The sequence below is a fragment of the Triticum urartu genome, chromosome 6A, assembly GCF_056163025.1.
Source record: "Triticum urartu cultivar PI428250 chromosome 6A, HENAU_Tu73, whole genome shotgun sequence".
Classification (NCBI taxonomy): Eukaryota; Viridiplantae; Streptophyta; class Magnoliopsida; order Poales; family Poaceae; genus Triticum; species Triticum urartu.
Genome location: NC_141878.1, coordinates 148425970 through 148452674, shown reverse-complemented (window position 1 = coordinate 148452674; position 26705 = coordinate 148425970). Strand labels below are relative to the sequence as shown.

Below are 26705 nucleotides of genomic sequence, written 5' to 3'. Positions count from 1 at the left end.
ACTGTTTTGGCGCGAAACAGCCGCGGGCCCGCCGCGTCAGCGACACGGCTCTCTTCTCGGCCCTTCGTCGTCCTCATCGCCTCGTTTCCCGCGGCGAATCAATGCCAAAGCTGCCGCGCTGCCACGCCGGTCAGCCTGCGCCATTCATGCCTCACGGGCGGCGCAGTGAAGACCAGATGACGCGCGTCCCTCGCCCGTCACGCGTACACACGGTGGCACGCGCACGGGCGGCGCCTCGGCCTACATAAGACGCGCCCCAGCGCACTCGGCGATCTCACACTCTCTCGCCGTCGTCGTTCCTCCCTCTCCTCTCTCTCGCCGTCTCCAGTTCATCACACCAATGGCCGAGCGTTTCCCAGGCGACGGCGCGGCGGCGAACGGCTTCGGCCGCCGCCATCTCCACGAGAACGAGGCTCGCCTCCTTTTCGAGGCTGAGTACCCGGTCCCGCCAGACATGCGGGTGCCCGGGGCATGGAGGATCAGCGCCGGCGGCGTGCCGGTGCCCCCGGTACCCACCGGTGCGGCGCGGCGTGCGGAGATCGCACGCATCCGCTCGTCCCTGTCGCGTGCGGCGAGGGAGGGGCCACGGTACGTCCCCGACAGCCCGCTCTGGGAGCCTTATTTTCGCCGCCGTCACGCCGAGCAACTCGAGGCCACCAACGGCATCGTGCCCTCCAGCAGGCTCAACGCCGCCGGCCGGCGTCGGTGGTGGGGCGTGCCCGGGCGCACGTTGGAGGCCGTCCTCGAGTACATCGAGGGCGGCAACACGCCGCGCCTCGAGTACCCCGCTCCCCCGTCCTTCTCACGCCGCCGGGGAAGCTCCTGGACCCCGAGGCGCATGGAGACCGGGGGGTCCTCCTCCTCGTCCGGCGGCTCTCCCTGCCTCCACCTCCGCCCCGTCAAGCCGGAGCCCCAGGGCACGCCTGTCAGCGCGCGCACCCGCCGCTCCGGCGTCCGCATCGGCGACAACGCCTCCCCCACCGGCCGCTTCGTCCTCGTCGAGCCCAAGCCGGAGCCCGGCCTTCCCTCGGAGTACGAGGAGATAGCCCGACACGGCTTCTCCGACGAGGACGCCCTGCGGTGGGCGCGGGACGACTACCTCCGCGACGAGATGGTCCGGCAGCGCCGGGCCCTGGAGGAGATCGCCGCCCGCAAGCGTGGGCGCGAGTACGAGCACGGCATCGTGGTCCTCGACAGCGACGACGACGCCGCCGCCCCCGGACCGTCCAACCCGCCGCGCCAACCGGGGGAGGGATGCAGCAGGGACGGCGGAGGCCTAGGCGGGGGCGACGACGACGACGACGGCGGCGGTGACTACACGCGGTTCTACCGCCTCCTCGGCATGTAGAACCGCGTGGGCGGGCGGCGAGGCGGGCGGCGAGGGAGACGGCGGGGGTAACCCGCGGTAGTTTTTCCCTTTTTTGTAAAGTATGTTTAAATTTAAATTTGAACGAACTCGCCGATGTTTGCGTTAAATTTGAGTCGTGTTTGCGCCGTATTTGACTTTTTTAAAATCCCGTGGGGGGCCGCGACTGGGGGGCATCACGCCCCCAGTGCGCGGTTTAGCGCCGGTGCGCCCCCAGGGGGCGATTTTTTGCCCCTCCTGGGGGGACAACGGCTGGAGATGCCCTCACGAAGCACCAAGCCGCGTCACAACCAATGTCAGAGACCTCAACATGACCAAGACTTAGAGACAACACATACCAACGTACCCCCAAGTGAAAGGCAGGGCCTGAGAGCAACTCTAGCAGACCCCGCAAAAATTCGACCCGCAAAACGTGTTTGTGGTTTCACGAAGATCGCGTTTGCGGGTCAAAAACATGCGCGGCCGAGAAGAACCCGTATCTAAACCTGCATAATTTGAAAAAACACTTTCGCGGAAGAAATTGCACAAACATAGTTTATCATATGATCAACAAACCACAAACATAGTTATACTACATACTACGTTAAACTAGTACTAGGGGGTCGGATCTGACGGCGGCGAGGTCGCGACAACTGGACGACGCCGTGGAGGAGCCGGACGCTCAATCCTCCTCGCCGGAGCTGCACATATCGACGTACTTCTTCGCCTGCTCCGCGCGGATGCGGCGCCACTTGTCAACCTTCTCGTTGGCGGCGACGTTGTCGGCGACTGCCTGCCGCCACTCGAGGGCTTCGAGCTCCTTGGCGTGGCGCCAGCGCTCCTCCTCCTCGCGCACGCTTCGCTCGGCGATGACGGCGGCGACGGCGTCGAAGTCCGCGACGTAGTCCTCGGGCCCGACGACTCCGCGGCGGCCGAGCAGAGTGGGCTCCTCGGGATCCTCCTTCACCGGGACGAAGGCGAACGGTGCGGGCGGCTCCGGCTCCTCCTCGTCCGACCACTCCCTCTTCACGGGGAGGAAGCCCACGGCGGAGGACGAGGAGGATCCGGCGTAGGAAGACCTCGCGGAGGAGAAGGACATGCGCCGACGGTCGTACTCCTCCGTCTCGTGGCGGTTGAAGCTCGCCGGCGACGACATCCCGTGGTTGGTCCACTTCCGGGCGCCGTGCTTCCTCGCGCCGTCGACCGGACGCGCCGCTCGCGCTCCGAGTCCCTCTCACGGCCGGATTTGCTGCCAGAGCCGCTTCTGGAGCTCCACATTCGCCCCCACATGGCGGCTGGAGGCGGGGCAGGTGGTCGCCGACGGTGAGAAATTGGGAGAGTGGAAAGGGGAACCGGATGGCTCACGGCGGCGAGGGGATATGGTTTGAACCCGCAAAAGGGTCGTGGAACCGCACTTATAGTGCTCAGGGCATGCGGTTTGCGGGTTGCGGCAACATTTTTTGCGGGCCGGGCGAGTATGCGGGTTCTGTTCTGGCCGGAAAATTGGCCCGAACCCACATACTCGCCGGAATTTTTACGGGCCGGACGTTTTGCGGGGTCTGCTAGAGTTGCTCTGAGCGGACCAACGTACCCCCACTCATTACAGTAAAGGAGAAAAATGCACAATTGGATCTATGTGTCAGTTTGAATTCTATAGGATTAGGAATTCATGAAATTTTTGAAAAAAAACGTTTGATTCCACATGAAAAACAAATGAATTGTACCAAGAGATTTGAGTGGATGAAACCCCCCTACAAAATGGACTGCAAAGCAATTCTTAGGAGTTTTCCTAAGGATTTATCATACAAATTAAACAGGTTATATATGAAAAAAACCCTATGAATCTGAATCCTAAAAAAACATATGGAATTCGTTTGAATTAAAGAGCCATGAAAAGTTAGAGCAATGTGCTGGGACGGCCATACTGCTACAGTCCTACTGTGATTGAGTTGGCCCGCGTAGCCGCGTGAGCAGTGTGGCCGCGTCGAGACGTGAAGCAGGTGCCAGATGGCAGTCTGCCATTCGCCAGCAGTCCCTGCCCACGGATCGCGATCCGCGCGACGCCTACAAAATCGATCGGCACCCTTCACTCATACGCCATCCGACGGCTCCTGTCTCCCCTCCCCCACCCGCGGCCGAATTCCGGATCCGCGCTCCGAGCACCAAATCCACCCGCCTCCTATTTATTCCCCCTCGTCTCCCCTCCATTTCCACACCGCAAAGCAATCTCCCCCGCTCCACTTCAAAACACCCGAGCAGCCTCTCCTATCTCCCATCCCAGCGCCCCCAGCACCCCCCGCGATGGCCCGCACGAAGCAGACGGCGCGCAAGTCCACCGGCGGCAAGGCCCCGCGGAAGCAGCTGGCGACCAAGGCGGCGCGCAAGTCGGCCCCGGCGACCGGCGGCGTGAAGAAGCCGCACCGCTTCCGCCCGGGCACCGTGGCGCTGCGCGAGATCCGCAAGTACCAGAAGAGCACGGAGCTGCTCATCCGCAAGCTGCCCTTCCAGCGCCTGGTCCGCGAGATCGCGCAGGACTTCAAGACCGACCTCCGCTTCCAGAGCTCCGCCGTCTCCGCCCTGCAGGAGGCCGCCGAGGCCTACCTCGTCGGCCTCTTCGAGGACACCAACCTCTGCGCCATCCACGCCAAGCGCGTCACCATCATGCCCAAGGACATCCAGCTCGCCCGCCGCATCCGCGGGGAGCGTGCCTAGGCGCCTCGCTCGCCGCACTGCTAGGTGTTTTAGGCTCCCTGTTCCCGTCGTGTTCCATGTGTGCGTCGCTCCTATGTAACTGGCTTGTTGCTGTGCTTCGATGTACTACTTATATCAATGAAATATGGCTACCAGGATGAGATAAAATCCCTCTGAAATATTTTCTTATTTCTGTGCTTGTCTCCACCCTCTGAATTACTGGCTATAGTTTGTCTGTCAGGCGTTCTGTAATCTGAATGCATCTTTCGAATGGATCTACTTCAAAATTAAAATTGCGGCTGGTGTGGGTGATTTCTGTGTGGGTTGGTGCCAAATTGATTTGCAATAAGCTTTGGCAAAAATATTGAACCAGAGCCTGTGAAAGAGGAGTTTGCAGTTTGGCGTCGATGTTGTGATTAAATCAGTCTGATACAAACCTCACTTCCTATAAGCCTACAAGAGAAGCATGATACTCACCATTCTTTTGGTACAATGTAGTACAGTATATTTTGTCTTAGATTGTAAGGGTAACTAGTTCTTAGATTGCAGTGTAAGTCATCTGCTTATACTCTATTTCAGAATACATCTTCATCTTGTGAATTTTTACTTAGTCTGAATATTAGGCTTTCTGAATCCAAGATTGAGGTTGAAATACGGTCTGCTGGATTGCTTCTGGTTTGTGCTTGCTGCTTACCATGTTTTTTTTTTCTGTCAAATTATGAATATGGATTAACATCAAGGCCACAAAAATTGTTGAACCAACTGCGGTTCTTGTGAATGAGTAGCTGGAATGTGTTTGCAGGAACTGCAATTCGTTCATTTGGGAATTGGGAGTGAACTGTGATCCGGAGTCTGAACTTTCATCAAGGTTTGAAGTTCAAACCTGATCATTTCCCAGCACATCCGCACTGCTATTTTGATCAATCATCTGCAAGAGATAAATTCTGTGATAGCATTTTAAGCAACATTGTATATCTAACTAGTTGATGATGCCTATGGGCTGCAGAGCTTTGAAAGATCGAAAGGTGGGTACGAAAAGGACCCACTGATTACTATATAGGCTATCATCTTCTTTGCTGCTTCTGCCGTTCTCTTCTCCACATGCTCTCCGCTCTTCACTACCTTACTGTTTCCACGACAAGCATGTTGATTGAAACAGTAAGTTCTGCCATCATATCCACAGGAAGCTCTAGTCCCGTACACTAGCCCTGAGATCATCACCAGACCAGTCAACTTTGCTGTTAAATGTAAATATGAAGCAAATCTGCAAGGACAATATTTAACCGAACTTAACATGAGCATTTGGATGTTGGAACAGTTCAAACATTACAGTGTGCTTGTTGGGGTACATGATCAACGCATCCTGAAACTTCTTCCTGACCTCAGCTAAGCTGTTGTTCAGCAGAGTTCATTGTAGTATACCACTTCACCAGGGCCGTACCTGAAAATTCGGGGGCCCGGTGCGATATATAAAATTAGGCCTTTTAAAAAGAAATACTAGTTCCACCTAAAAATATATAGAAATACTAATTATGAAATCATTATATTACTACTTATTTGGAATACTACTATAAACATAATATTCTCTATAATAATGCAAGGGCGATACATGAGGAGAAGAAAAACTAATGGATGAGAGCGGAGCATATATGAATCCATTGCTTCCCTCGAATTTCTTTATTTGTGCAATAAATTGTTTCCAGGATAATGGAGACCGGAAAACAATACTCTGTTGTACTACTAGTAGTAGTTCCAGATAGTATGCTGGATGGAAAAAAGTTATAATCCCAATGAGCATTGATTAATACGATTAACTATCATTTAAAATAGAGAGAGAGGGGTTGAAAAGAAATGTGTGCGCTTGTGTATTTGTTGGCCTTGGAATTTGGAACTACTAGTTGGCATTGGAAAGTGGAACGTTGCACTGCAAATCTACCATTTCTTGATTATTTTCTGATTAGTACTATTAAATGATATTTAAGATAATTTTGGGGGCCTCAAACTTTTAGGCCTCATTCGGTTTGGAGGATTTTCGTAGGAAAAACATAGGAATAAGGATTCCAGAGGAAAATTTCCTATGTATGCATTCGGTTTGTAGGAAATGCGTGCAGGAATTTCGTAGGAATACTACTCATTTCCCGTGTTTTTGGAGGAAACTACACATCCACTCAAAGCTCATTTTACGCGTAGGAACGAGGCAAGTCAATTCCTTAGGATGGCAAGTGCCATCCTATCATATTCCTATACTACTCCTAGGGCTCATTCGGTTTGGAGGAAATCTAAACGTAGGAATTTGATGTAGTATAGGAATTTGATAGGATGGCACTTGCCACCCTAAGGAATTGACTTGCCTCGTTCCTACGCGCAAAATGAGCTTTGAGTGGATGTGTAGTTTCCTCCAAAAGCATAGGAAATGAATAGTATTCCTACGAAATTCCTTTACGGATTCCCTACAAACCGAATGCATATATAGGAAATTTTCCTCTGGAATCCTTGTTCCCATGTTTTTCCTATAAAAATCCTCCAAACCGAATGAGGCCCTAATTCCTACGTTTTGATTTCCTCCAAACCGAATGAGCCCTTAGGGCCCTGTGCAATCGCACACTCTGCACATGCTTGCCATACGGGCCTGCACTTCACCATTGTAACCTTTCATGCATCATGAGGAATGCCGGATGGGTACCATGTTTGACACCATGAAGTTGCAAGCTCGGATGTTATGCCAGTCCTGCCAGACATAAATAGGTGGCATGAACCATGGAATTAACCGTATATCAAGATTTTAGGGCCAGGTAGCATTTCCAGGAATAAAAATGTTCAGCTACTACTTGGTGGTAAAGAATGAAACAGAATAACATATTTCACGGCATAGAAAAGAAATTTCTTTGGACATTATGCATGCAACTAATCTGTCTGTAGCAAATATATGATATATTCTATCAACAAGAAATTTATGGGAATATGGGAAAAGCAGTCACAGTATTACAATTTTATCTGGAGGGACAATGTTGCATCAAACTGAAAGCTCAGCAAGCGGATATGCATACAACACATTGCTCCACTGATTTGTTCAAACTGACATTAAATGGCAGGGGGGGCGAGGCATGACCAAATCAAGGTCATGCAACCGATGCTACTGTTATATCCCAAAATTAGAACTGAAACTAAGCATCACAAACCTTATCAAGCAAGAAATGTTCTAAATTACACAAAGGCACAACTAGGCAATGGCAGGCAATTTATTGATTAAAGTTACACATTCGGATGCATGCATTGGCAACAAAAAATGAAGCTGGCAACAAAAGATGACTCCAAAAAGAAAAATTAAACTTCGAGATTGATACCAATTGTGTCTACAAAGATAAATATACTCCTAGAGGATGTCAACATAAAGGACAGTAACACCGCAAGTGTTATGAATCCATGAAGCCAAGACGAACTGGGCAAGTAAATATACAAAATGAGAACCATAGGCCATAGCAAATAACAAAATCATATTTGATCTCCAAGCAAGTAACAATCTCAGAAGTTACCATTGTACCAGCAACTCTGTTCTAGTTCAGAAGTTGCCACTGAACCTATACACCCTAGTGTAGTTAGATGTCTGAACCTTAGGGGCCATGATGTATTGCCTCCAACCAGTCCACGTTCAGAAAACCAAATTCAGAACAAGGCCTCCGAGCAACTGTGAATCCACCAATGCATGGTCACAACAATCAAGTTGCAATGACGAGCACAAAATCATACTTCTACAATAGCTGCGCGACCCTCTGCGGTGCGGCAGTGCCCCCAAAAAACAACCTAAAATCTAAAAAGTGGCCGTGCACTAACTAAACGAACCGGGCGGCCGACTTGTGGCCGTCCGATCTCGCTCGAATTGTCGTGCGCGTGGGCCAGGTGCCAGATGGTCGGGACGCTCACACGACTGACTGAGGCGAAATAGTAGACCACTTCCGTCCGCACCCATCGCTATCCACTCGCCTCCCCACCTCCCTCGCATTTGTCGCCGCCTCCGCCGGTCCGCCCCAACTTGTGCCGTCCGCCGCTGCCGATTCACCTCGCCTCGGCCGACGCGGCCCACCACGGTTGCGGCATCTCGCCTGCCACGCCTCCACGCCGCCGTCTCCCGTCCGCCGCCTCGCCTTTTCTTCTGCATCTAGCCGTCGGTCCTCCGCGAACGGCCCTTCCCTCACCTCCTTGCTAATTAGTCCGTGCGAGAGCGAAGAAGGTGTCTCCCCTATCCACGAATTTCAGCAAGCACTCAATCTACAAGCTCATCCGTACAGCCGGTGCTCCGTACTTCTACATCCTTTCATAGTACGTGTCTGCCTTCTATGGAATTTAGTGAGAAAAAAATTGAGCCCATCCATGGAGCTATGTAATTTAAAGTGGGATGCGGCCCTGAGTTTTGTTTTTCCTCTGATGTTCGAGGAACTGAAGAAATTTCAGTGAGAAGGAAGCCTGTGCGCGTGTGTGGTCGCTGCTATGTTCCCATTCGAGTTGTGCGTATGCGCTGCTGCATCCAGATCCATCCTCAATGGAGGTTTGCTGCCAGGTATGACTTCAACACTGAGGCTAATTGACTTTGATGGGATCAGGGGTTTCCCTGATTAGTTGGTCCCTTGAGTACCAATGGCTTTCTGCGCTTGTTGAATTATGAGATGTGTTTGGTTGGGTTGAATCAAAGGAATTTCTAGTTCTTGTAAGTAAGAATTACTGAAGACTACTTGGTATAGTTACTAGTTCCTCTTGGTTTTGGTTGGTGCTCATTACATCTAGTTGAATCAATGAAAATAATTGAAGTTCTAAAGATTATTTTGTCACTAATGGTATGAATTTAGGATCCTACTTTTCAAAACTCCATGGATCTGTAGTTGATGCAACTTGATCCATCTATTTCTTTCTTAGACTGCATTTATCATTACGATACCGCTCGTTGGAACTGCTACTCAGTAGAGCTCAATTTTGTCCGTTTCCTCTCTTTTCTAATCGAAAGATATGCAAGTTAGAATAGTTTTCACACTTGTTATATATAGTTGCACAGAGAGGAATTACAAGCTTCACAAAAAGCAGTACATAGTTGCACACCTAAGCATACATAGTAGCACATTGACTGCCAAGTAGTTGGTCAGGGCAGCCGCCGAAGTTGCACATCCTACTCGTAGGGGTAGTTTGTGAGCAGGTGTCCACAACACGCCTACAGCGGTGGTCAAGGTCTGACTGCTAGATCCATTGTGGCTGGGTTAGTAGGTCACCAGGGGAGTCCTTGGTCGTGGAGTCGGAGTAGCACCTCCACTACCTCCTCCAATTCCTTTTTTCTGATGATGGAGCTGGACCGCTATGGTCGTTAGGAAGCCACGCAAAGTCGCACAACCATGCTTTCGTAGTTGCACATCGACAACCAGACAATTGGTCAGGGCAGCCGCCGAAGTCGCACATCCTACTGGTAGGGGTAGTTGGTGAGCGGGTGTCGACAGCATGCCTACAGCGGCGGTCAAGGTATGACTGCCAGATCGATTGTGGCAGGGTTAGTAGGTCGCCAGGTGAGTCCTTGGTCGTGGAGTCGGAGTAGCACCTCCACTACCTCCTCCAATCCCTTTTTTTCTCAGTGATGGAGCTGGACCGCTGTGGTCGTTAGGAAGCCACGCAAAATCGCACAACCATGCTTTCGTAGTTGCACATCGACAACCAGCCGCCGAAGTCGCACATCCTATTGGTAGGGGTAGTTGGTGAGCAGGTGTCTACAACACGCCTGCAGAGGTGGTCAAGGTCTGACTACAAGATCCATTGTGGCTGGGTTAGTAGGTCGCCAAGGGAGTCCTTGGTCGTGGAGTCGGAGTAGCACCTCCACTACCTCCTCCAATCCCTTTTTTCTCGGTGATTTTTTACTCCACATACAGTCAGCCAAGTGTATTAATTTTCATACATAGTTGTAGAAGGACTAAATAAGCATTGGCATGCTCAACTTTCTCAGTTGCTCAACGTTGCCATCTTCAAGTTTTTTAGAATTGTCCCAAGAGTATGTAACGACTTGGCATCCTCAGGCTTTCTAGTTGCAGAATAGTATCTAATTAGTTGGCAACCTCAGTAATTCTAGTTGCACAACAATATACAACTAGTTGACGTCCTTAGCTTCTCTAGTTGGACAAGAACTCAGATTAGTCCCATCTTAAAAAAATTGAGGATTGCCCAAGAGTATGTAACGACATGGCATCCTCAGGCTTTCTAGTTGCAGAATAGTATCTAATTAGTTGACAACCTCGGTAATTCTAGTTGCACAACAATATACAACTAGTTGACATCCTCAGCTTCTCTAGTTGCACAAGAACTCAGATTAATCCCATCTAAAAAAAATTGAGGATTGCCCAACAGTATCTAACGACTTGGCACCCTCATGTTTTCTAGTTGCAGAAGAGTATCTATTTAGTTGGCACCCTCTGCAATTCTCATTGGACAACATTATCCAAGTAGTTGACATCTTCAGCCTCTCTAGTTGCACAAGAATTCAGATTAATCCCATCTTAAATTTTTTGAGGATTGCCCAATAGTATCTAATGACTTGGCACCCTCAGGCTTTCTAGTTGCAGAAGAGTATCTATTTAGTTGGCACCCTCTGCAATTTTAGTTGGACAACATTATCCAAGTAGTAGTTGACATCTTCAACCTCTCTAGTTACACAAGAATATCTCATTAGTTGGTATCATCAGCATTTCTAGTCGCACAAGAATATCTGATTAGTTGGCATCATCAGCATTTCTAGTCGCACCAGAATATCTCATTAGTTGTCATCACCAGCATTTCTAGTTGCAGAACAAACAGGATATCAAATTGCCATCCTCAACTTTTTAATCTAGTTTTCCAGAGAACAAATATTTGTATGTAATGATAATTAATCACCTCTACCTTTTCTAGAGAACAAACAGGATAGTCACAAGTTATTTTTTCTGTATTCTCAAAATGTGTTACAAACAAGATGTTTTGCAATGCAGAACCCTAAGTAGTTGCACACTAGTTTCACAATGTATTTGACACACCTTTTTTTTTACTTCTTTTAACTTACTAATTTTCACAATCCGTTTACAATATTTTCTGGCACTTCTTTTGCACAGAGTGGTTATGTATGTTGCACAGTTTGCAGTAAATAGGTTGCATAGATACAAAACAGGAGATTTGTTCAGTATTTTTCTCACAAATTTGTTGTTCTAATGATGTGCAGGTTTATTTGTCAAGGACCTGACGTAGATTCTGCACATAATTCAATGCTACAATTCTTATACACTGCTATTTGGACGAAGAAAGAAGATTCAGATGGCAGAAAATAGTTTTCATCTTTTTCTGTTTTTTCTTTAGTATATTGAACATATTTTTCCTACTGCATTTTCTATGTGACAAGACTATGTACGCTTGATGTTACTATGTTTTGTGCTTTATTAGTCTGCTTTGTTTTTGTTGCACAGATTGCAGCAAAAGTTGGCATGGATCCATGTGTGGTTGCACAAATATCATTTCTTTTGCACAGACACTACATGCAGTTTTATTGTTCTATCTGCAACTACACATTGTGTTTATTTGCACATATCCAGGCAAAAGTTGGCTTACATTCATGTTTAGTTACACAAATAGATGGTTTTTTTTTGCACAGGCACTACATCTTGTCTATTTTTGCATATGCAACTACTCCTTTTTTTATATGCACACATCCAGGCAAAACTTGGCTTGGATTCATGTTTAGTTGCACAAATAGATGGTTTTTTTGCACAGGCACTTCGCCCGGTCTATTTTTGCATAATGGTAGGTTTATTTGCACGCATCCAGGCAAAAGTTGGCTTGGATCCATGTTTAGTTGCACAGGAAAGTGTTCTATTGTGCAGAGATCATATTCAACTCTATTTGCTGCTTCATGTTCCTTCTTCCTTCAACTATGGAGAAGACCGGAGAAGATTTGTGGCAGATCCAGAGGGAAAGGGAAGGGGAAAGTGAAGAAGGATGATCTGGAGGCTAGAGGAAAGTTACCTGATGCTGCTACCTGCTATGGCTTTGTACTCCCTCTTCTTAGAATTGAACCTTTTCTGACCAATTTCTTCACCTAGTTTTGCTCTGCCATGGCAGCTCTGTAGGGTTTGGATCTAGGCCTGGGATACACTTCTTTCGTGGAGAATCAAAAGGGCGACCCGTGGGGGGAGGAAGTGTGGGCGAGCTATGCGTGGGAGGCGTGGGGATGTGGTTATCACGTGACAACGATGGGGGAGATTTTCTGTTTGTTGAGAGCGTGGGTAGTCGGGTAGGAAGGAACTTTCCTTCCTGGGACCAAGGGGGACAGGAAGTTGCCTTTTATGGCTGGCCGCTCCATCGCGCTAGTGAGCAGCCGGCCGCCCACTAAACGCTCCCAAAAAACAAAATGCATGGTCACAACAATCAAGTTGCAATGACGAGCACAAAATTATACTTCTACAATAGCTGCGCGACCCTCTGCGGTGCGGCAGTGCCCCCAAAAAACAATACTGTAGGACGCAAACCGACAACCGAGCACACGCGACGCGAGCATAGAGAAGGAAGAGAAAGGGCGGCGCGGTTACCGAGAAGGTGGCCCGACGAAGTGCAGACCGCCGCGTCGTCGCCAAAGAGTCGCACGCAGACGCTCTGGCGTCGATGATTGCGGCGGCTGCGGCGGCGCTCGCGACTGGCCCCCGACAAGAAGCAGCGAGTCGAACGGGAGCGTTCCACTCTTCACTTCTTCAGTGGCCTGGCCTCGATGAAGGCCCCACATCGCAGTGACACAAGATGCGCAACTTGAAGAGGAAATACCAATCCACAAGTCTCGGTTAACTTTGTGGCGAACGTCGGCTGCTATACGCAGCGCCAGCACGAGCTACGCGATGCTCCGCGCCTGCGGCGCCGCGGCTCCGGCGTCTGTGCCCGCCCTCGTCAGGGCGCGCCTCGCGAGGCCCGCTTCCGCCGTCGCCTCCTCCTCCTCCGCCCTGGAAGAGCTCGCCGCCGACCGCAAAGGTCCACGTCCTTTACTCATCTCGCGCCCGCGCTCGCCTAGTCACTGCCGGCATTCTGTCGAACGGATTTACTGTGGTCCTCTCCCCCGCCGCGGCGCTCGTTTCTGCTCATCCCGTGCAGCGAGGTTTGTGCTCGTCCCTTCTATCCTACGTGTGGCGGCGAATGGGAGCGCCATGGCGACGAGCTGTTTGTTGAAACGACCAAGTGAACTGCGCATTTGTTTCCCGTGTTGCCTTTCGATCTGGTCATGGGCCGGCCGTTTGCCAATGCGTCCATTTCCTGAGCTTGGACGCTCATTGCTTGATACAGTTGTAGCGAGTGGTAAACAACTGTTAATGTTTGGTCATTGTTTCATGGCCTGGTATGAGGACCTATATTGCTAATTTTACTTGCTCATAATCCTCCAAGCCAGAGGTTGTCAACTGTTAAAAGTTCTACTTCCCCTAAGGGACATTTATATGGTAATAACAACAGCTAGAAACGATGGTAGTTACAGTCTCCTAAAAACGGTTCATCCTTCGTTTAAATTAGTTTCACGAAATAGTGGCATGCATCACCACAAAGTGGAATGATGGACCTTGTCCAAAAAGCTGGCTAGATTTCATCCACAACGCTGAAATCAATTAATCAAGCATCTCCCATTCTGCTTGTTTGGGTTAAGCATAGGTTATGGCCAGTAGGGACTTCTTTCTTTCCTTCGCTCGAACCGAAGTATATACTAACATCCAAGCACCTTTTTTAGGTTTGGCGAAAGTGGTACTAAAGAAGGGCAAGACTCAGATATTCCGAGACGGGAGTCCAATGGTGTACAGTGGTGCTGTTGATAGAATAATTGGCCGCCCTCCTCCGAGAACTGGTGATGTTGTTTTGGTAGCTGATGGGTCAGAGAAACCTATCGGATGGGGTGTCTATAACTCCGTGTCTATGTTTTGTGTTCGGCTAATGCAACTAGAAGAAGAGGCAAAAAGGTGACACAATTGTTGAGGTTCTATGGTTATTGAGATTTTGAGAGCTTGTGCTGAATATCCCCTATTTTTGTTTTGCTCAGAGATCCAGCCTCTGCATTAAATATGGAAAGACTGCTCGAAGAAAGACTTTGTTCTGCGGTGGATTTACGGCGTAGTTTGGGTTTCCCCTCAACTAATACAAATGCTTACCGTCTCATCAATAGTGAAGGCGACAGGTATATACTGTTCTCCATTGCTATACTTCAGTTAGCAAAGAAACCACCTTGATACCCATCATTGAAAGGAGCATGGTTAGTTCAGCATTCAGCACCATTTTTTACTTCTAGTACACATGGGTCTCCAAATAGTTCAACTTTGTATCTTGATATCTTTGTATAAACAATAGATAGTTATATTGCCCTGCGTATTTTCGACATGTGCAGCAGAGAATACTGATCTTGAGCATTGAATGACTTGCATTTTTCTATCTCTCCGAAACCTTGCCTGTTGTCTCATTCTTGTATTCATGCATAGTAGTGTAACTATCAATATTCAATGTTTTGAAATGCAGATTATCTGGTCTGATAGTGGATATATTTGCTGATGTTGCTGTAATTGCTTCATCTGCTGCTTGGGTTGAGAAATATAGGCAACAAATCCAGTCACTTGTTAGCAAAGTTAGTGATGTTAACCATATAAAGTGGAGGTCATCAACTGATATTCTAAAAGAAGAAGGATTAGATATGTCAGAACAAAAAGAACCTGCACCCTCTTCATACTCTGGAACTGTGAAGGTGAGCCTGCTGACTTGAATGTTTTTAAAGGAAGCTAGGAAGTTTGATTTTAAAATTTTACAAATTATGGTTCAATGTATCTATTTTTAGCAAGTCACGGTAATAGGGTTCAGCTTCAAAAAAAATGCGAGGAGGTTTAGCTTCAATTCGAGTACATTTTTGCCTTTGCCATATTCTTTTTGAACCGGGTTTGTCCTACTCAATTAATATAGCAAGTTAGCAACTACAGCTAGTGTAAAGAGACTGACAGTGTGTGCGGTTGTGCGGGACTGAACAGAGCATTGCAATAGCTTTACTTGCAGTATTTGTCAATCTTCTCTACCTGCTATGTTGCATACTTGTGTTGCTCGTAGTTCCAACACGTGTGCTTTTCTTACATCCAGGTTATGGAAAATGGCATCATCTATCTAGTCTCTATGGAGGGGCAGAAGACAGGTTTTTATGCAGATCAACGGGAAAGTCGCCACTTCATATCCACACTCTCGAAGGACCAGAGGGTTCTGGACCTTTGCTGTTACAGTGGTGGTTTTGCTCTTAGTGCAGCCAAGGGCGGTGCAACAAATGTTACTGGTATAGTACTGTAAGCTGTGGACCTTTTAGTCCTCTGTTCAGATGCTCTGAGAGTTCATCACAGTTGAATTATAGTCTAGTTGTATCATTCATTTGGAAAACCCACAACAGTGTGTCCTTTTTAGTATCACTTTATAACACTCTACAGGTTTGGCTTGTAAAAACGACAATCTGACTAGTACCATTTTCAGGCATTGATTCATCAGGATCTGCACTAGATCTTGCCAATGAGAATATTCTTCTAAATAAGCTTGATGCTGAGAGAATTTCGTTCTTAAAAGAAGATGCAACTACATTCATGAAAGGTGCTATCTCAAGAAATGAGCTGTGGGACTTGGTAATCCTGGATCCTCCAAAGTTGGCACCTCGAAAGAAGGTATACATCCCATGAAGCATCTGCTTGTAGTTCCTAATTTGGCTTGATTATCATTTCATCTTTGATGTGATCATGTGAAGTTCTGAAGCATGTTATACATCAAAAGGTTCATGAATCATTTGTTCATGCCTCAGTAGGCATCTAACTAAACTTGCTCTTTAGTACTTACCCTGAACATCAGCAAAACCCTTTATCCGGCTCACAGACTGTCTGTACACTTGAAGTCTTGAACCCACAATTGCTCTATGTAAGTGAAGGGGGATTCTCTGTTGTATTTGTAGGTGCTACAAAGTGCATCCGGTATGTACAGAAGCCTGAACGCTCTTGCAATGCAAGTGGTAAAGCCAGGGGGGTTACTCATGACATGCTCCTGTTCTGGAGCTATGACCCAAAGTGGTCTCTTCCTTAAAACCATTCAGGTATTTTATGTTGCCCGTCTTGCAGAACTGCTCAGCGTACACCTTGTCACATGGATTCTTGGGTCCTATTTACTCAAATCTAGAATTTTATTACAGTGCCAATTGGAGTTTGTATTATTGAACCCATTTAATGTCTTCCAGCATGTCAAACTGAAAACTCATAGAAGGTTTACGATGAATATTCATGGCCCTTTTAGTTTCTTTTCATATTGGCATGCGTACTAGGTGGTAAAAAACAAAAGTTAATTCAATCAGCTTGTCTATATTCCATTGCAAATTCCCTTTTGTTTATCCACGTTGATGATAATTCATCTTGCTTCAAACTTAAAGGGTGCTGCATCAATGGCCGGTCGAAAGGTTACGGTTTTACGTCAAGCAGGAGCAGCTTGCGATCATCCCATCGACCCTTCATATCCTGAAGGCCAGTATCTCAGCAATTACTTACTCCGAGTAATGTGAAGAAGGGACAGTCAAAACATTCTACTGACCAGTAACCATTTCCGAAGAGCTGATTTCTGAAGTTGTGCCTCTAGTTTGATGTCCTATTTTAGTCATAAAGGTTAGGTGTAGAAATTTTCCGAACAAGAACATATGTATCTTGTAACCCTTCAATGATTATCTTATCAGCGTATATTGCAGATCATTATTCTTTATGGAGTTCCAAAAAAACATGCAAGAATGCTCTAAGAAAACTTACTTTGCAAAAATACATCAAGTGAAATAACAGAATGCACCTGTTTAAATCTGACAGCACTGAACAGGGATGAAGATCAGTCCACAGATTCATCTTCACTCTCGAGAATGCAATTTTCAACAAAAGAACCGTGTATCTATATTTCAGTATAATAATGTACACCCTTTCGTGTTGCTCATACACACAAGTCTACTTGATACACGTACTTTGACAACAGCTCGTACACAAAAATTGCTATTTTCGTACAAAGATACAAGTTAACCATAAGACCAAGATGTTGAATGCGGAAATCAACTTTCAGAGTGTATCAGTGGCCTGCAGAGTTTCTGTTCCATGACAAGTAGTTGTTATCTCCCAATTTTCTGCATGGAGACCAGAAAAAAAGATCAGCGATGTAACAACTTAATATGATCGGCATACGAGAGCTTATAAGCCACTAACCTTGGTTTTATCAAGTAGAGTAAGGTGAATGCAAATGCCAGGAAGAAGCAGAGTCCACCAACAGTAAGATATGCAAGACCAAGAAAATCATTCTTTCCACCAAGCCAAGTTGAAGTAGAAAGCACCAAACTCTTTTTGCCATCAAAGCTATATGTGTTGTAATTGTTGTCCAGCGTAACAGTAATGGTGTCATTTTCTTTGAGGTCAACACGTATCCTACCATACAGTTTTCTGAATGTAGGAAGCGCGGCAGTTCGCATCCAAACAATAAGGTCCTCTTGCTCACTCAGCTGCACAGCAGACAGGTAGAATAAGTAACTTTCAGGGGCACAAAATGTTATCTTTTTGGCTGCTCAAAGAACTTATATTGGTCTATCTAATGGAAAATGATCGTGCTGAGGTCAGTTTATCTTTAAATTGGACAGCCATAATATACCTGAGTAATTATTGCTTGTCAACCACATATGCAACAATAATCTTATGATACTGAGTGAAATTGAAACCCAAAAGCATACCGGTATAGATTCGTTGAGTGTTTTTCCACCTATAAGAGGACCTTTCTGGAAGTTTTTTGGGAAGACATCACTTCCAAATTTGTGGTCCCTGTCACTCTTCCAAGAGATGTCTGTCTTGTCGATTGATATGTTGTTAGTGTTGTGTTGGAAGGTATATGTATCATTGAATGTGCTCCATGCAATCAGACCACATGGAACAATAGCCATTCCATCTCTGGTCTTCTCAGGGTCACAAAGCGTGGTCTCGTTTGCCTTACTAGCATCTCTTAGCTGTTGGTCATTCCGGCTCTTAACATATCTGAATGTGAAAAATGTGATATGTAAGCAGGGAAAGTATAAGGCTCCTAGGAAAACAAAGTACAAAAAAACTGTTTGAGCAAATAAAAAAAGAGCTTTAACTGCTAAAATTGCATGTCGATGTGTCAATATCCAACATTTTAGCCATCCGGACAACAATCAGTAGGTGCCATTAGTAGTGGCTATAGGCACTTCTTCATGCAATTATGTGGGAGGCCTACGCAACATTAGTTGGAAAGTGGACATAATATTAAATAATTTCCTTGATAGTTGGGTTTATTTTAGTGTACATATATTCCATGTAGTAGTTTAGACAAGTTTCTTAGGGTCAAGTCAGACAAGCAATTTCCAGCAAAACAAAAATCTGATAAACAAGAACAATGAATTACTTCTCATCTATAGTTCCCCTTTCCAGATTTTAGTCCACTCTTCTTCCTTCTAAAATCCTACCCCCACTTCAAGCTTATGCTGTTCAAGCCTTCCTTTGCATAATCACTATCCATTTGTGAGTTAACATTATTGACAATGCTTTTTTCTTTTCTTCATTTTATTCATTTTCAATGCTATTGGAGCAAAAACTGGACACACATTTGAGCCAAAGACCCGTTGTATTTACTTCAACGTCTTTGACATATTGGTAACCTCGCAAAGCACAGTGCATACCTCCTATGATTCTGGTAGAAGTTATTCAACTGATAATACACAAAAATTGGCTGCTTCATATCCTTCGGGACCTGGAGACCAACATACAACGAAGAAATGTTTCAGACAAGGGTTACTTTGATTCTTAAACCAAGATACATATTTGTGAATTAACTGACACATCACACACTATGCTACACGATAATGCCTAGTGGTTTTTACTGTGCCATTCCAATGATTAGACCTATAGAAGCATGCAGCTAAGCTCATTACCTTGAGTGTCCTTTGGCAGGTTTTAGATATCGTTGAGTTCTGGATGTAGGCAAGCTTGTCAGTAACATTAGACGGGACGCACGCATCATCGTATCGATCAACAATCTCAACGACCTACGGCAAAGAAACCAACAAACGTTAACTAACAAAAGATGGTGTACATATATGTGGTTGAATCAGCATAGGCCATATTCAGCATACCTTATTTGAAGCTAGCAACGAAGCAACACCTATCGGGACAAAAATGACACCGACAAGAAGAAACACCGAAATGACCTGCATAAACACAAGTGCAACCATTTGTGAGGTGAGGTGATCCTACATATGATCTCTTTATAGCAAAAGCTAACTCACGCCAGAAAAGATGTAATACTTGTCAACCTACCCATTTTGGAGTAAGGATTGGCTTGCAAGCTGGGAGCTCCTGCTGCGTAAACTTGGAATCTGCTTACACGAAAGAGCAGATATGAATAAATTTGGCAGCAAGTTTGGCAGTTGCACCTAAACTTCATTTGACCGAGCATGTGATTTTGGATTGCAGGATTTGGTTGATGAGTCGAAGCTCAAGCTCCGGCTCTAAAGGAAGTCAACTCTCCTATTCTCAACACATGGGGCAAGGATGATGAGCAAGCTTTCCACGCCCAGGCCGCGTAGCCAAGTGAGTAACCATATTAAACTTCACAGGATTGCATCTTATTGGACTTGCAGAGAGAAAAAGCGATTGTACCACCAAACCCCAGCCAAAAGGAGAAGAAAGAGAGGCGCGAGATCTCACACTTGGGCTTCCTGGAGGCCCTCCTGGGCGCGCCCGCGTCCCCGGATCCGCCGGAGCTGGACCCGGCGGCGTCGCCGCTGTTCATCCCGCCGAACGACCGGCCCGGCCGCCAAGAAACGCCGCCGCCGGCGAACAAGCCTCCCCGCCGACAGCCGAAATGCGCGCGCCTTTTCCTGCGCGTACGTGTCCCGCGCTCGAGGTTCCGCGGGCGGGGAGAGGGGGAGGAGGGCGGCAATGGGGGAGGGGAGGGGAGGGGGGATGGTCTGCTGGCCTGGCCTGGCCTGGCGCTCTTGTTGCTGCCGCTGTTCCTCTTGCGAAGGTTACAAGGAAAGGAGGGAGGGAGAGGGAGAGGGGGAGACGGGGCGGTTTGACTCGTGGGGGGAGAAGAGTTGGCGGTCGTGGCGGGCGCGTTGAGCCCAGCCGGCGGGCGCGACCAATGGGGAGGCTGAACTGGTCAAGCCAAGAAGATGGTTCTAATTTTTCCTCCTTGGTGTCTCTTTTCTAAGCTTGATTGATTGATGGTTTCTGGTTTCCGGCTCGGGTTGGATGCGTAGTGTAACGGGTGGGTTGGATGGAGTGGTTGGAGGGGTTTGGCGGGTACGTGGGATTGGCTGTGTGCTTCGTGGATCTTTCAAGGGGCCATGGTGACGCGTATATGGGACTAGAACAACACGGAGAGCATAACACGCGTGATAAAAGTGTTAACTACACGAAGAATACAAGTACTAGTAGACATTTCTTGGTGATTGCACGTACGGTATTATTCTTAAAAGTTAGGGCTGTAGAAAAGCAATCCATGGGAACATTTTTGTTTTCGGCATAATCCAGCTAAACATGGTAATCACATGTGAAAAATAATAATGTCATTCATGTTTTTTAGCCAAAAAAACTCATTCATGCGAAACAAAAAGTCAAAAAGTCATGGAAACAAAAATAATAATTCCGGATGGGCCGAGGCCCAATAGGGCGACTGCCCAGCCAACCGAAGCGAGCGTTCTGGAGTGTCGCGTTTGGCCGTCCTTCGTCGGAATTTCCTATTCGCCGCTAACTACGGCAAGTAGTCGCCGCTTCACACAGGGCACAGCTCACCCTGGGCCGGCCCATTTGAATGGTTTCGCTTCGCCAGATTAAAAAACCGCAAAAATGGTCGCTCTAGGGATCGAACCAACGACCTCTTGTAGAGGTACACGCCGCGGTAGCCACCGCTCTCCTGGATGTGCAAGAAAAACAATGCTAAACTTAAAGCAACTAAAAGCGACGATGTCGGAGTAATAGGCCACGGGTAGGCTAACCCGAGTCTCAGAACCTTTCAAGATATCGGGGCAGGCTGCGTCCCTCAAGACCCCAGGACGAAGAGCCGCCTTCTGAGAAGTCGGCAGCAAGGCAACCGACTAGCCACTCGCAGACAAGTCCCAGGAACGACTTCAGGATAAGTCGACTCTTGACTGACGGCTTCCCGAGAAGCCGGCCTTGGGGAGTCGGCCCGCGACTCCAACAAACCCCCTGTCCTCATCAAGAGGGACAGGACAGGGGAGTAGCTACAGTGAAGCCTGCTCCCGCCCCTTTCCAGAGGCAGGCATAGCTACAGTACGCCGTACTCGCGGAGATCTCCGTGCGACGTGGCACTGTTGCCATGCCAGCCCTGCCATCAGCACCGGTGGACCGAATCATGCGCCCACGACGGCTTGTCCGTACGACCTTGGGGCAGCGGGTCCCACCAGCCAGCGGGACCCCAGAAGACGACAAGTGCGCCACCAGTCGGACTCGTTGGGAGTCGGCCCCCGGGAGTCGGCCAGCTCCTACCCCGGGTCCCATGCGCCATCAACCAGATGTGACAGGGAAAGACAACAGTGATCGCCCGCTAGACGGCGGAGCTGTTGCCACGACCCCATGACCGAGCCCGCGTCATTAGAAGCACGGCTACAGTAATCTGCAGCCGGCAAGACCCGCCCGCGGCGGACGCGGCCTGTCGGCTCCGTACCGAGCCAGTCGGCGGGGCCCACCAGTCGGCGGGCCCCAGGAGTCGGCGGATAAGACGGCGGCCAGAGAGACTGACGTCTGGGCCCGCGCCCAGCCGGATTACCATTGTACCCCTAGGGGGTAGGCCTATATAAACCCCCCAGGGCACCCATGCAAAGGGTTGGAATCCATTAGCACTAGACCAAACCATACAGGAAGGAGAGAGCTAGCCTTGCCTTCTCCTACCTTCAGGAAACAGCTCTAGGAGCAATCGTGTAAACACTTTGCCATAGTGATCATGCGGAGACCCCGTAGAGCAGCAGTAGGGGTATTATCTCCCCGGAGAGCCCCGAAGCTGGGTAAGATTCGCCGGCTTGCATGTCTTCGCCTCATCCCGTTTCCAGGCACCGGCGACGTTCTACTCGCCCCCACCATGATAAGCCATCCTTTGGCATATGTCGCACCCAACCCCCGACATTTGGCGCCCACCATGGGGCCTGGTGCACCGCCGTCCGGAGACCTGTTCTGGACGGGAACCCTTTTCCTCCCCGGCGAGCGCAGCCAGCCAGGCACGCCAGACGGAGTTTGCACCGACGCGCTGCACGGCGTTGAGATCGCCTGCGCAGCCAGCTGCCTCGCCGAACTTGTCGGCGAGGTTCGCCTCTCCGACGAATCTGCATCCAACGCAGGCACGAGCGGCTCCGAGAGCCTCCTCGCGGGCCTCCTCGACCAACTCCACATCTCCGGCGAGTCTGTCGTGGACTTGGAGTCTGTAGGCTCCACCGACCCGATGCTGGTCGACTCCGACACCGCGTCGCTCGACGCATTCCCCACTAATGTGGTGGTCTATGACTGTAACGCCCCGAGATCGATGTGCCGCGTGTCTTCCAGTTATTCGCTGTCCTTGCCATGTCATTCGCTTGCGTGTTGCATCTTTGTCATGTCATCATGTGCATTGCATCATCATGTTTCCAAAACTTGTATTCGTTCGGGTTCCCCCAGTCCGTCCGTTGTCTGTTCTGAGCCCAGACACACTTGCACGCGCCCGCGACAAGTCCGAAATAGTATTTTATAAGTGGCCGGAAAATGTTCTCGGAATGGGATGAGAGTTGACGTGTGGTCTTATTATAGTGTAGGTAGACCGCGTGTCAAGTTTCATCGCATCCGGAGATCGTTTGATGCCCCAACGGATAACTATAGTGGTAGTATAGCCGGTCTATCGTCGGACATTTTCGATCTCCGGAAATGGTTGCCGGGCTGTCTTCTTTCCTCTCCTCTCAGCCCAAGCCTCTCTACACATTTCACTACCGACCGCCAGGCCAGCCTACCCCTCTTTGCACAGTGCATCGACCCCTCGCGCGTGTCCGAAACTCACCCGAACCCGACTCGGACAGTCATCACCGTTGGGTCCGGATCATCCCCAAACGTCTACAAAACATCTCCGTTTTGTTAATTGGACTCCCTAGCTATTTTATCCGCGATCGTCCGATTGCGATCGTAGGGTCGAGATAGCCCCTAACCTAATCCGTGATGTATATATATAGTCCACCCTGGTCCAATTTCAGACCAAATCCCTAATTTCTAGGGATCCTCCTAGCCGCCGCCGCACTCATTCCCCACCTCAGGATCCTCTCATTCCCCCTGCACCAACCACCCACCATCTCCCCTCGATCCATCGATCCACCCAACCGTTCGCAGCCTCCCTCACTTTTTGGATCGGTAGGAACCGCGTCTGGATCCCCTCCCTCTCGGGTCTTCCTTGGAGCCAGCCGTCCCCGCTGGTGATGAGCAGCAGCGCCTACAGGACCTCCCCGTGCGCCGCCAAATCCAGGCCGGGCCTCCTCGCGCCCTGCTTCCTCCCGTTCTTCTTGCCTCTGGTCTCTAACCTCTCTTCCCTGTGTTCCTCGCAGAAGAACCAACGCCATAGCACCGCCCTCGCCTCGTCTCGATCCGGTGGATTCGAACGCCAAGTCCTCGCCGTCCAGGAGCTCCAACCTCGCCCTACCACATTCCAGTGGGATCTTGACCGTCCGGAACTCGTCTGTGTCGCAAGTCTTGGAACCACGCCGCCTTGTCGTACCTCACCGAACCAGAAGGAGCGAGCTCCATGGACACCCGTCCCCTTGCAGCACCAGCCACCGCTGGGAGTCTCAAATCGCGCCGCCCGGGTTCTGCATCCTCTGCCGGACCTCCCCTACTTCACCTTGGTCTGCCGCCACTGCCCATCGCGTCGTCCTTCGCCAAGTTCAAGCAGCCGCCGGCGACCTCTGTTCGCTCTGCACGCATCAAGCAGAGGAGCTCGATTGACCCCGCTCCTAATCGTCTTCATTGACCCGGTCCAGTTAATCGCCAGATCTACACCGCGCGTAGTCCAGCCGCCCCAGCCGCTCCCCTATGCAGCCCAAGGCCCAGTGTCGCTGGCCTCCTCTGCCAAGCCGGGCCGAGGCCCACTAGGTGAAGAACCCCCGGTGCCTCCTTTTTTTCCTTCTGTTGGGCTGACCAGTTTTGGCCTGTTACATGTTTTTTTCCGCAGAACGTTTTAGCTAATTTTCCAGAGAACGCAGATTTACAGAAAACCCCTTGCACAACATGCATATAATAACTCACAATTTGTGCATCGGACTAAAATGAATTATATATGAAATATGCTTAGTTTTTCCTCTAGTTTCATAATATGTCATTTTCATCCATGTTTAATATGTTTAAAATGTTGGTTACATATAATTTGCTCCTATGCCATGCTAAAATACTTTAATTCATAACTATTCAACCGCAGCTCCGAATTTAATAAACTTTATATGTAAATGGGGTAGAAAAATGCCTAGTTTAACATGATGCACTCATCTAGCACGTTTAACAACTCTAAAATTACGTTTAGGGCAGAACAGTACCATAACCAAATATATGCATATGAGGGTTTTCCAGACTTGTTGTTTGTTGTTCCGGCCTCATTTAAACTTGCCTAGATAGGTAGTTTTCATTTGCTTCACCCTCTTGCCATGTTTAACAACATTTAATATTGTTGGGTACATAAACGAGATCGAACTAAATAACTTGAATGTGGTGTTTCGTCAATATGCAACGGAGTTGCATATTGTGCTCCACTTAATTTGTAGGGTTGCTTGTGCACTTTGCCATGCCATGCTTCATTAAACCGGACATGCATCATACTCGATTGTGCATCATGCCATGTTGATGTGTTGGTTGTTTACTATGTCGTTTGCTTCTTTCCGGTGTTGCTTCTTCGGGTTGGTTCCGATAACGTCGTGTGTGTGAGGATCCGTTCGACTACGCCCGTTTATCTTCTTCATGGACTCGTTCTTCTTCCTTGGGGGATTTCAGGCAAGATGATCATACCCTCGAAATCACTTCTATCTTTGCTTGCTAGTTGCTCGCTCTTTTGCTATGCCTATGCTGCGATACCCACCACTTGCTTATCACGCCTCCCATATTGTTGAACCAAGCCTCTAACCCACCTTGTCCTAGAAAACCGTTGTTTGGCTATGTTACCGCTTTGCTCAGCCCCTCTTATAGAGTTGCTAGTTGCAAGTGAAGATTGGAGACTGTTCCTTGTTGGAACATTATTTTTCTTGTTGGGATATCACTATATTATCTTGTTATCTTAATGCATCTATATATTGGTAAAGGGTGGAAGGCTCGGCCTTTTTGCCTAGTGTTTTGTTCCACTCTTGCCGCCCTAGTTTCCGTCATATCGGTGTTATGTTCCCGGATTTTGCGTTCCTTACGCGGTTGGGTAATAATGGGAACCCCTTGACAAATTGCCATGAATAAAACTCTTTCAGCAATGCCCAACCTTGGTTTTACCATTTGCCACCTAGCCTCTTTTTCCCCTTGGGTTTCCGGAGCCCGAGGGTCATCTTATTTAAACCCCCCCCCCGGGCCAGTGCTCCTCTGTGTGTTGGTCCAAACTAGAGTCCTGTGCAGCGCCACCTCGGGGAAACTCGAGGTTTGGTTTTAGTTGTATGGAGAGCTCATCTGAGTGTGCCCTGAGAACAAGATATGTGCAGCTCCTATTGGGATTTGTCGGCACATTCGGGCGGTGTTGTTGGATTTGTTTTAACTTGTCGAAGTGTCTTGTAGAACCGGGATGCCGAGTCTGATCGGAATGTCTTGGGAGAAGGTATATCCTTCGTTGACCGTGAGAGCTTGTCATGGGCTAAGTTGGGACTCCCCTGCAGGGATTTGAACTTTCGAAAGCCGTGCCCGCGGTTATGGGCAGATGGGAATTTGTTAATGTCCGGTTGTAGATAACTTGAACCTTAACTTAATTCAAATGAATCAACTGTGTGAGTTACCATGATGGTCTCTTCTCGGCGGAGTCCGGGAAGTGAACACGGTGTTGGAGTAATGTTTGCCGTAGGTTGTTCTCTAGTTATTCGTTCGTGCTTTGCCTTCTCTTCTCGCTCTCATTTGCGAACAGGTTAGCCACCATATAGGCTAGTCGCTTGCTGTAGCTCCACATATTTACCTTGCCTTACCTATTAAGCTTAAATAATCTTGATCGCGAGGGTGCGAGATTGCTGAGTCCCCGTGGCTCACAGATTACTTCCAACCAGATGCAGGGCCTGATGATTCCGTTCCAGATGACGCGCTTGAGCTCAAGTGGGAGTTCGACGTAGACTCACGCCGTTACTATGTGTCTTTCCCTGATGATCAGTAGTGGTGCCCAGTTGGGGCGATCGGGACCGTGTCGCATGTTGGGTTGATCTTTTATTTTGGTATTGTAGTCTGACCATGAGTGTATTTGATGATGTATTGCTATTTATGTACTTTGTGTGACGTGGCGAGTGTAAGCCAACTATGTACCTTTCCCCTTATTATGTATTACATGGGATGTTGTGAAGATTACCTTACTTGCGACATTGCTTTCAATGCGGTTATGCCTCTAAGTCATGCTTCGACACGTAGGAGATATAGCCGCATCGAGGGTGTTACAATGA

General features: G+C 48.4%; 3 protein-coding genes and 1 long non-coding RNA gene across 8 annotated transcripts; 2 read left to right on the top strand and 2 right to left on the bottom strand.

Moving 5' to 3' along the window:
* Positions 1–3543: 3543 nt before the first annotated feature.
* LOC125514131 (histone H3.2) lies at positions 3544–4204 on the top strand. Its single transcript, XM_048679400.2, has one exon. It carries the CDS (start codon positions 3647–3649, stop codon positions 4055–4057), a length of 411 nt encoding a protein of 136 aa, XP_048535357.1. The 5' UTR covers positions 3544–3646; the 3' UTR covers positions 4058–4204.
* Positions 4205–4926: 722 nt separating this feature from the next.
* Positions 4927–12490, bottom strand: LOC147964529 (uncharacterized). 2 transcript variants are annotated; one of them, XR_015607683.1, is made up of 4 exons: positions 12050–12490; positions 6720–6764; positions 5367–5477; positions 4927–5244 (listed from the first exon to the last, which is right to left on the bottom strand). It is a non-coding gene; the product is annotated as an uncharacterized LOC147964529 (long non-coding RNA). The 2 variants fall into 2 exon arrangements; XR_015607684.1 differs by lacking the exon at positions 6720–6764.
* Positions 12491–12767: 277 nt separating this feature from the next.
* Positions 12768–26483, top strand: LOC125517299 (S-adenosyl-L-methionine-dependent methyltransferases superfamily protein). Of its 4 annotated transcripts, XR_015607682.1 has the most exons (9): positions 12794–13042; positions 13785–14010; positions 14091–14225; positions 14561–14783; positions 15167–15353; positions 15545–15729; positions 16011–16148; positions 19552–19668; positions 26322–26483. XR_015607682.1 is itself a non-coding variant. In XM_048682492.2 (8 exons), exons 1-8 carry the CDS (start codon positions 12913–12915, stop codon positions 16605–16607), a joined length of 1353 nt encoding a protein of 450 aa, XP_048538449.2. In that variant the 5' UTR covers positions 12768–12912; the 3' UTR covers positions 16608–16794. The 4 variants fall into 4 exon arrangements, 3 of the variants coding, with proteins under 3 accessions (XP_048538449.2, XP_087383262.1, XP_087383263.1); XM_048682492.2 differs by lacking the exons at positions 19552–19668; positions 26322–26483 and adding an exon at positions 16479–16794 and having other exon boundaries at positions 12768–13042; XM_087527136.1 differs by lacking the exon at positions 26322–26483 and having other exon boundaries at positions 19552–19779.
* LOC125517300 (LEM3 (ligand-effect modulator 3) family protein / CDC50 family protein) lies at positions 16956–20215 on the bottom strand. The gene is made up of 8 exons (XM_048682493.2): positions 19786–20215; positions 19396–19454; positions 19212–19286; positions 19011–19124; positions 18759–18829; positions 17799–18096; positions 17284–17573; positions 16956–17204 (listed from the first exon to the last, which is right to left on the bottom strand). The coding sequence occupies exons 1-8, from the start codon at positions 19868–19870 to the stop codon at positions 17150–17152; spliced, it is 1047 nt and encodes a 348-aa protein (XP_048538450.1). The 5' UTR covers positions 19871–20215; the 3' UTR covers positions 16956–17149.
* Positions 26484–26705: the final 222 nt, after the last annotated feature.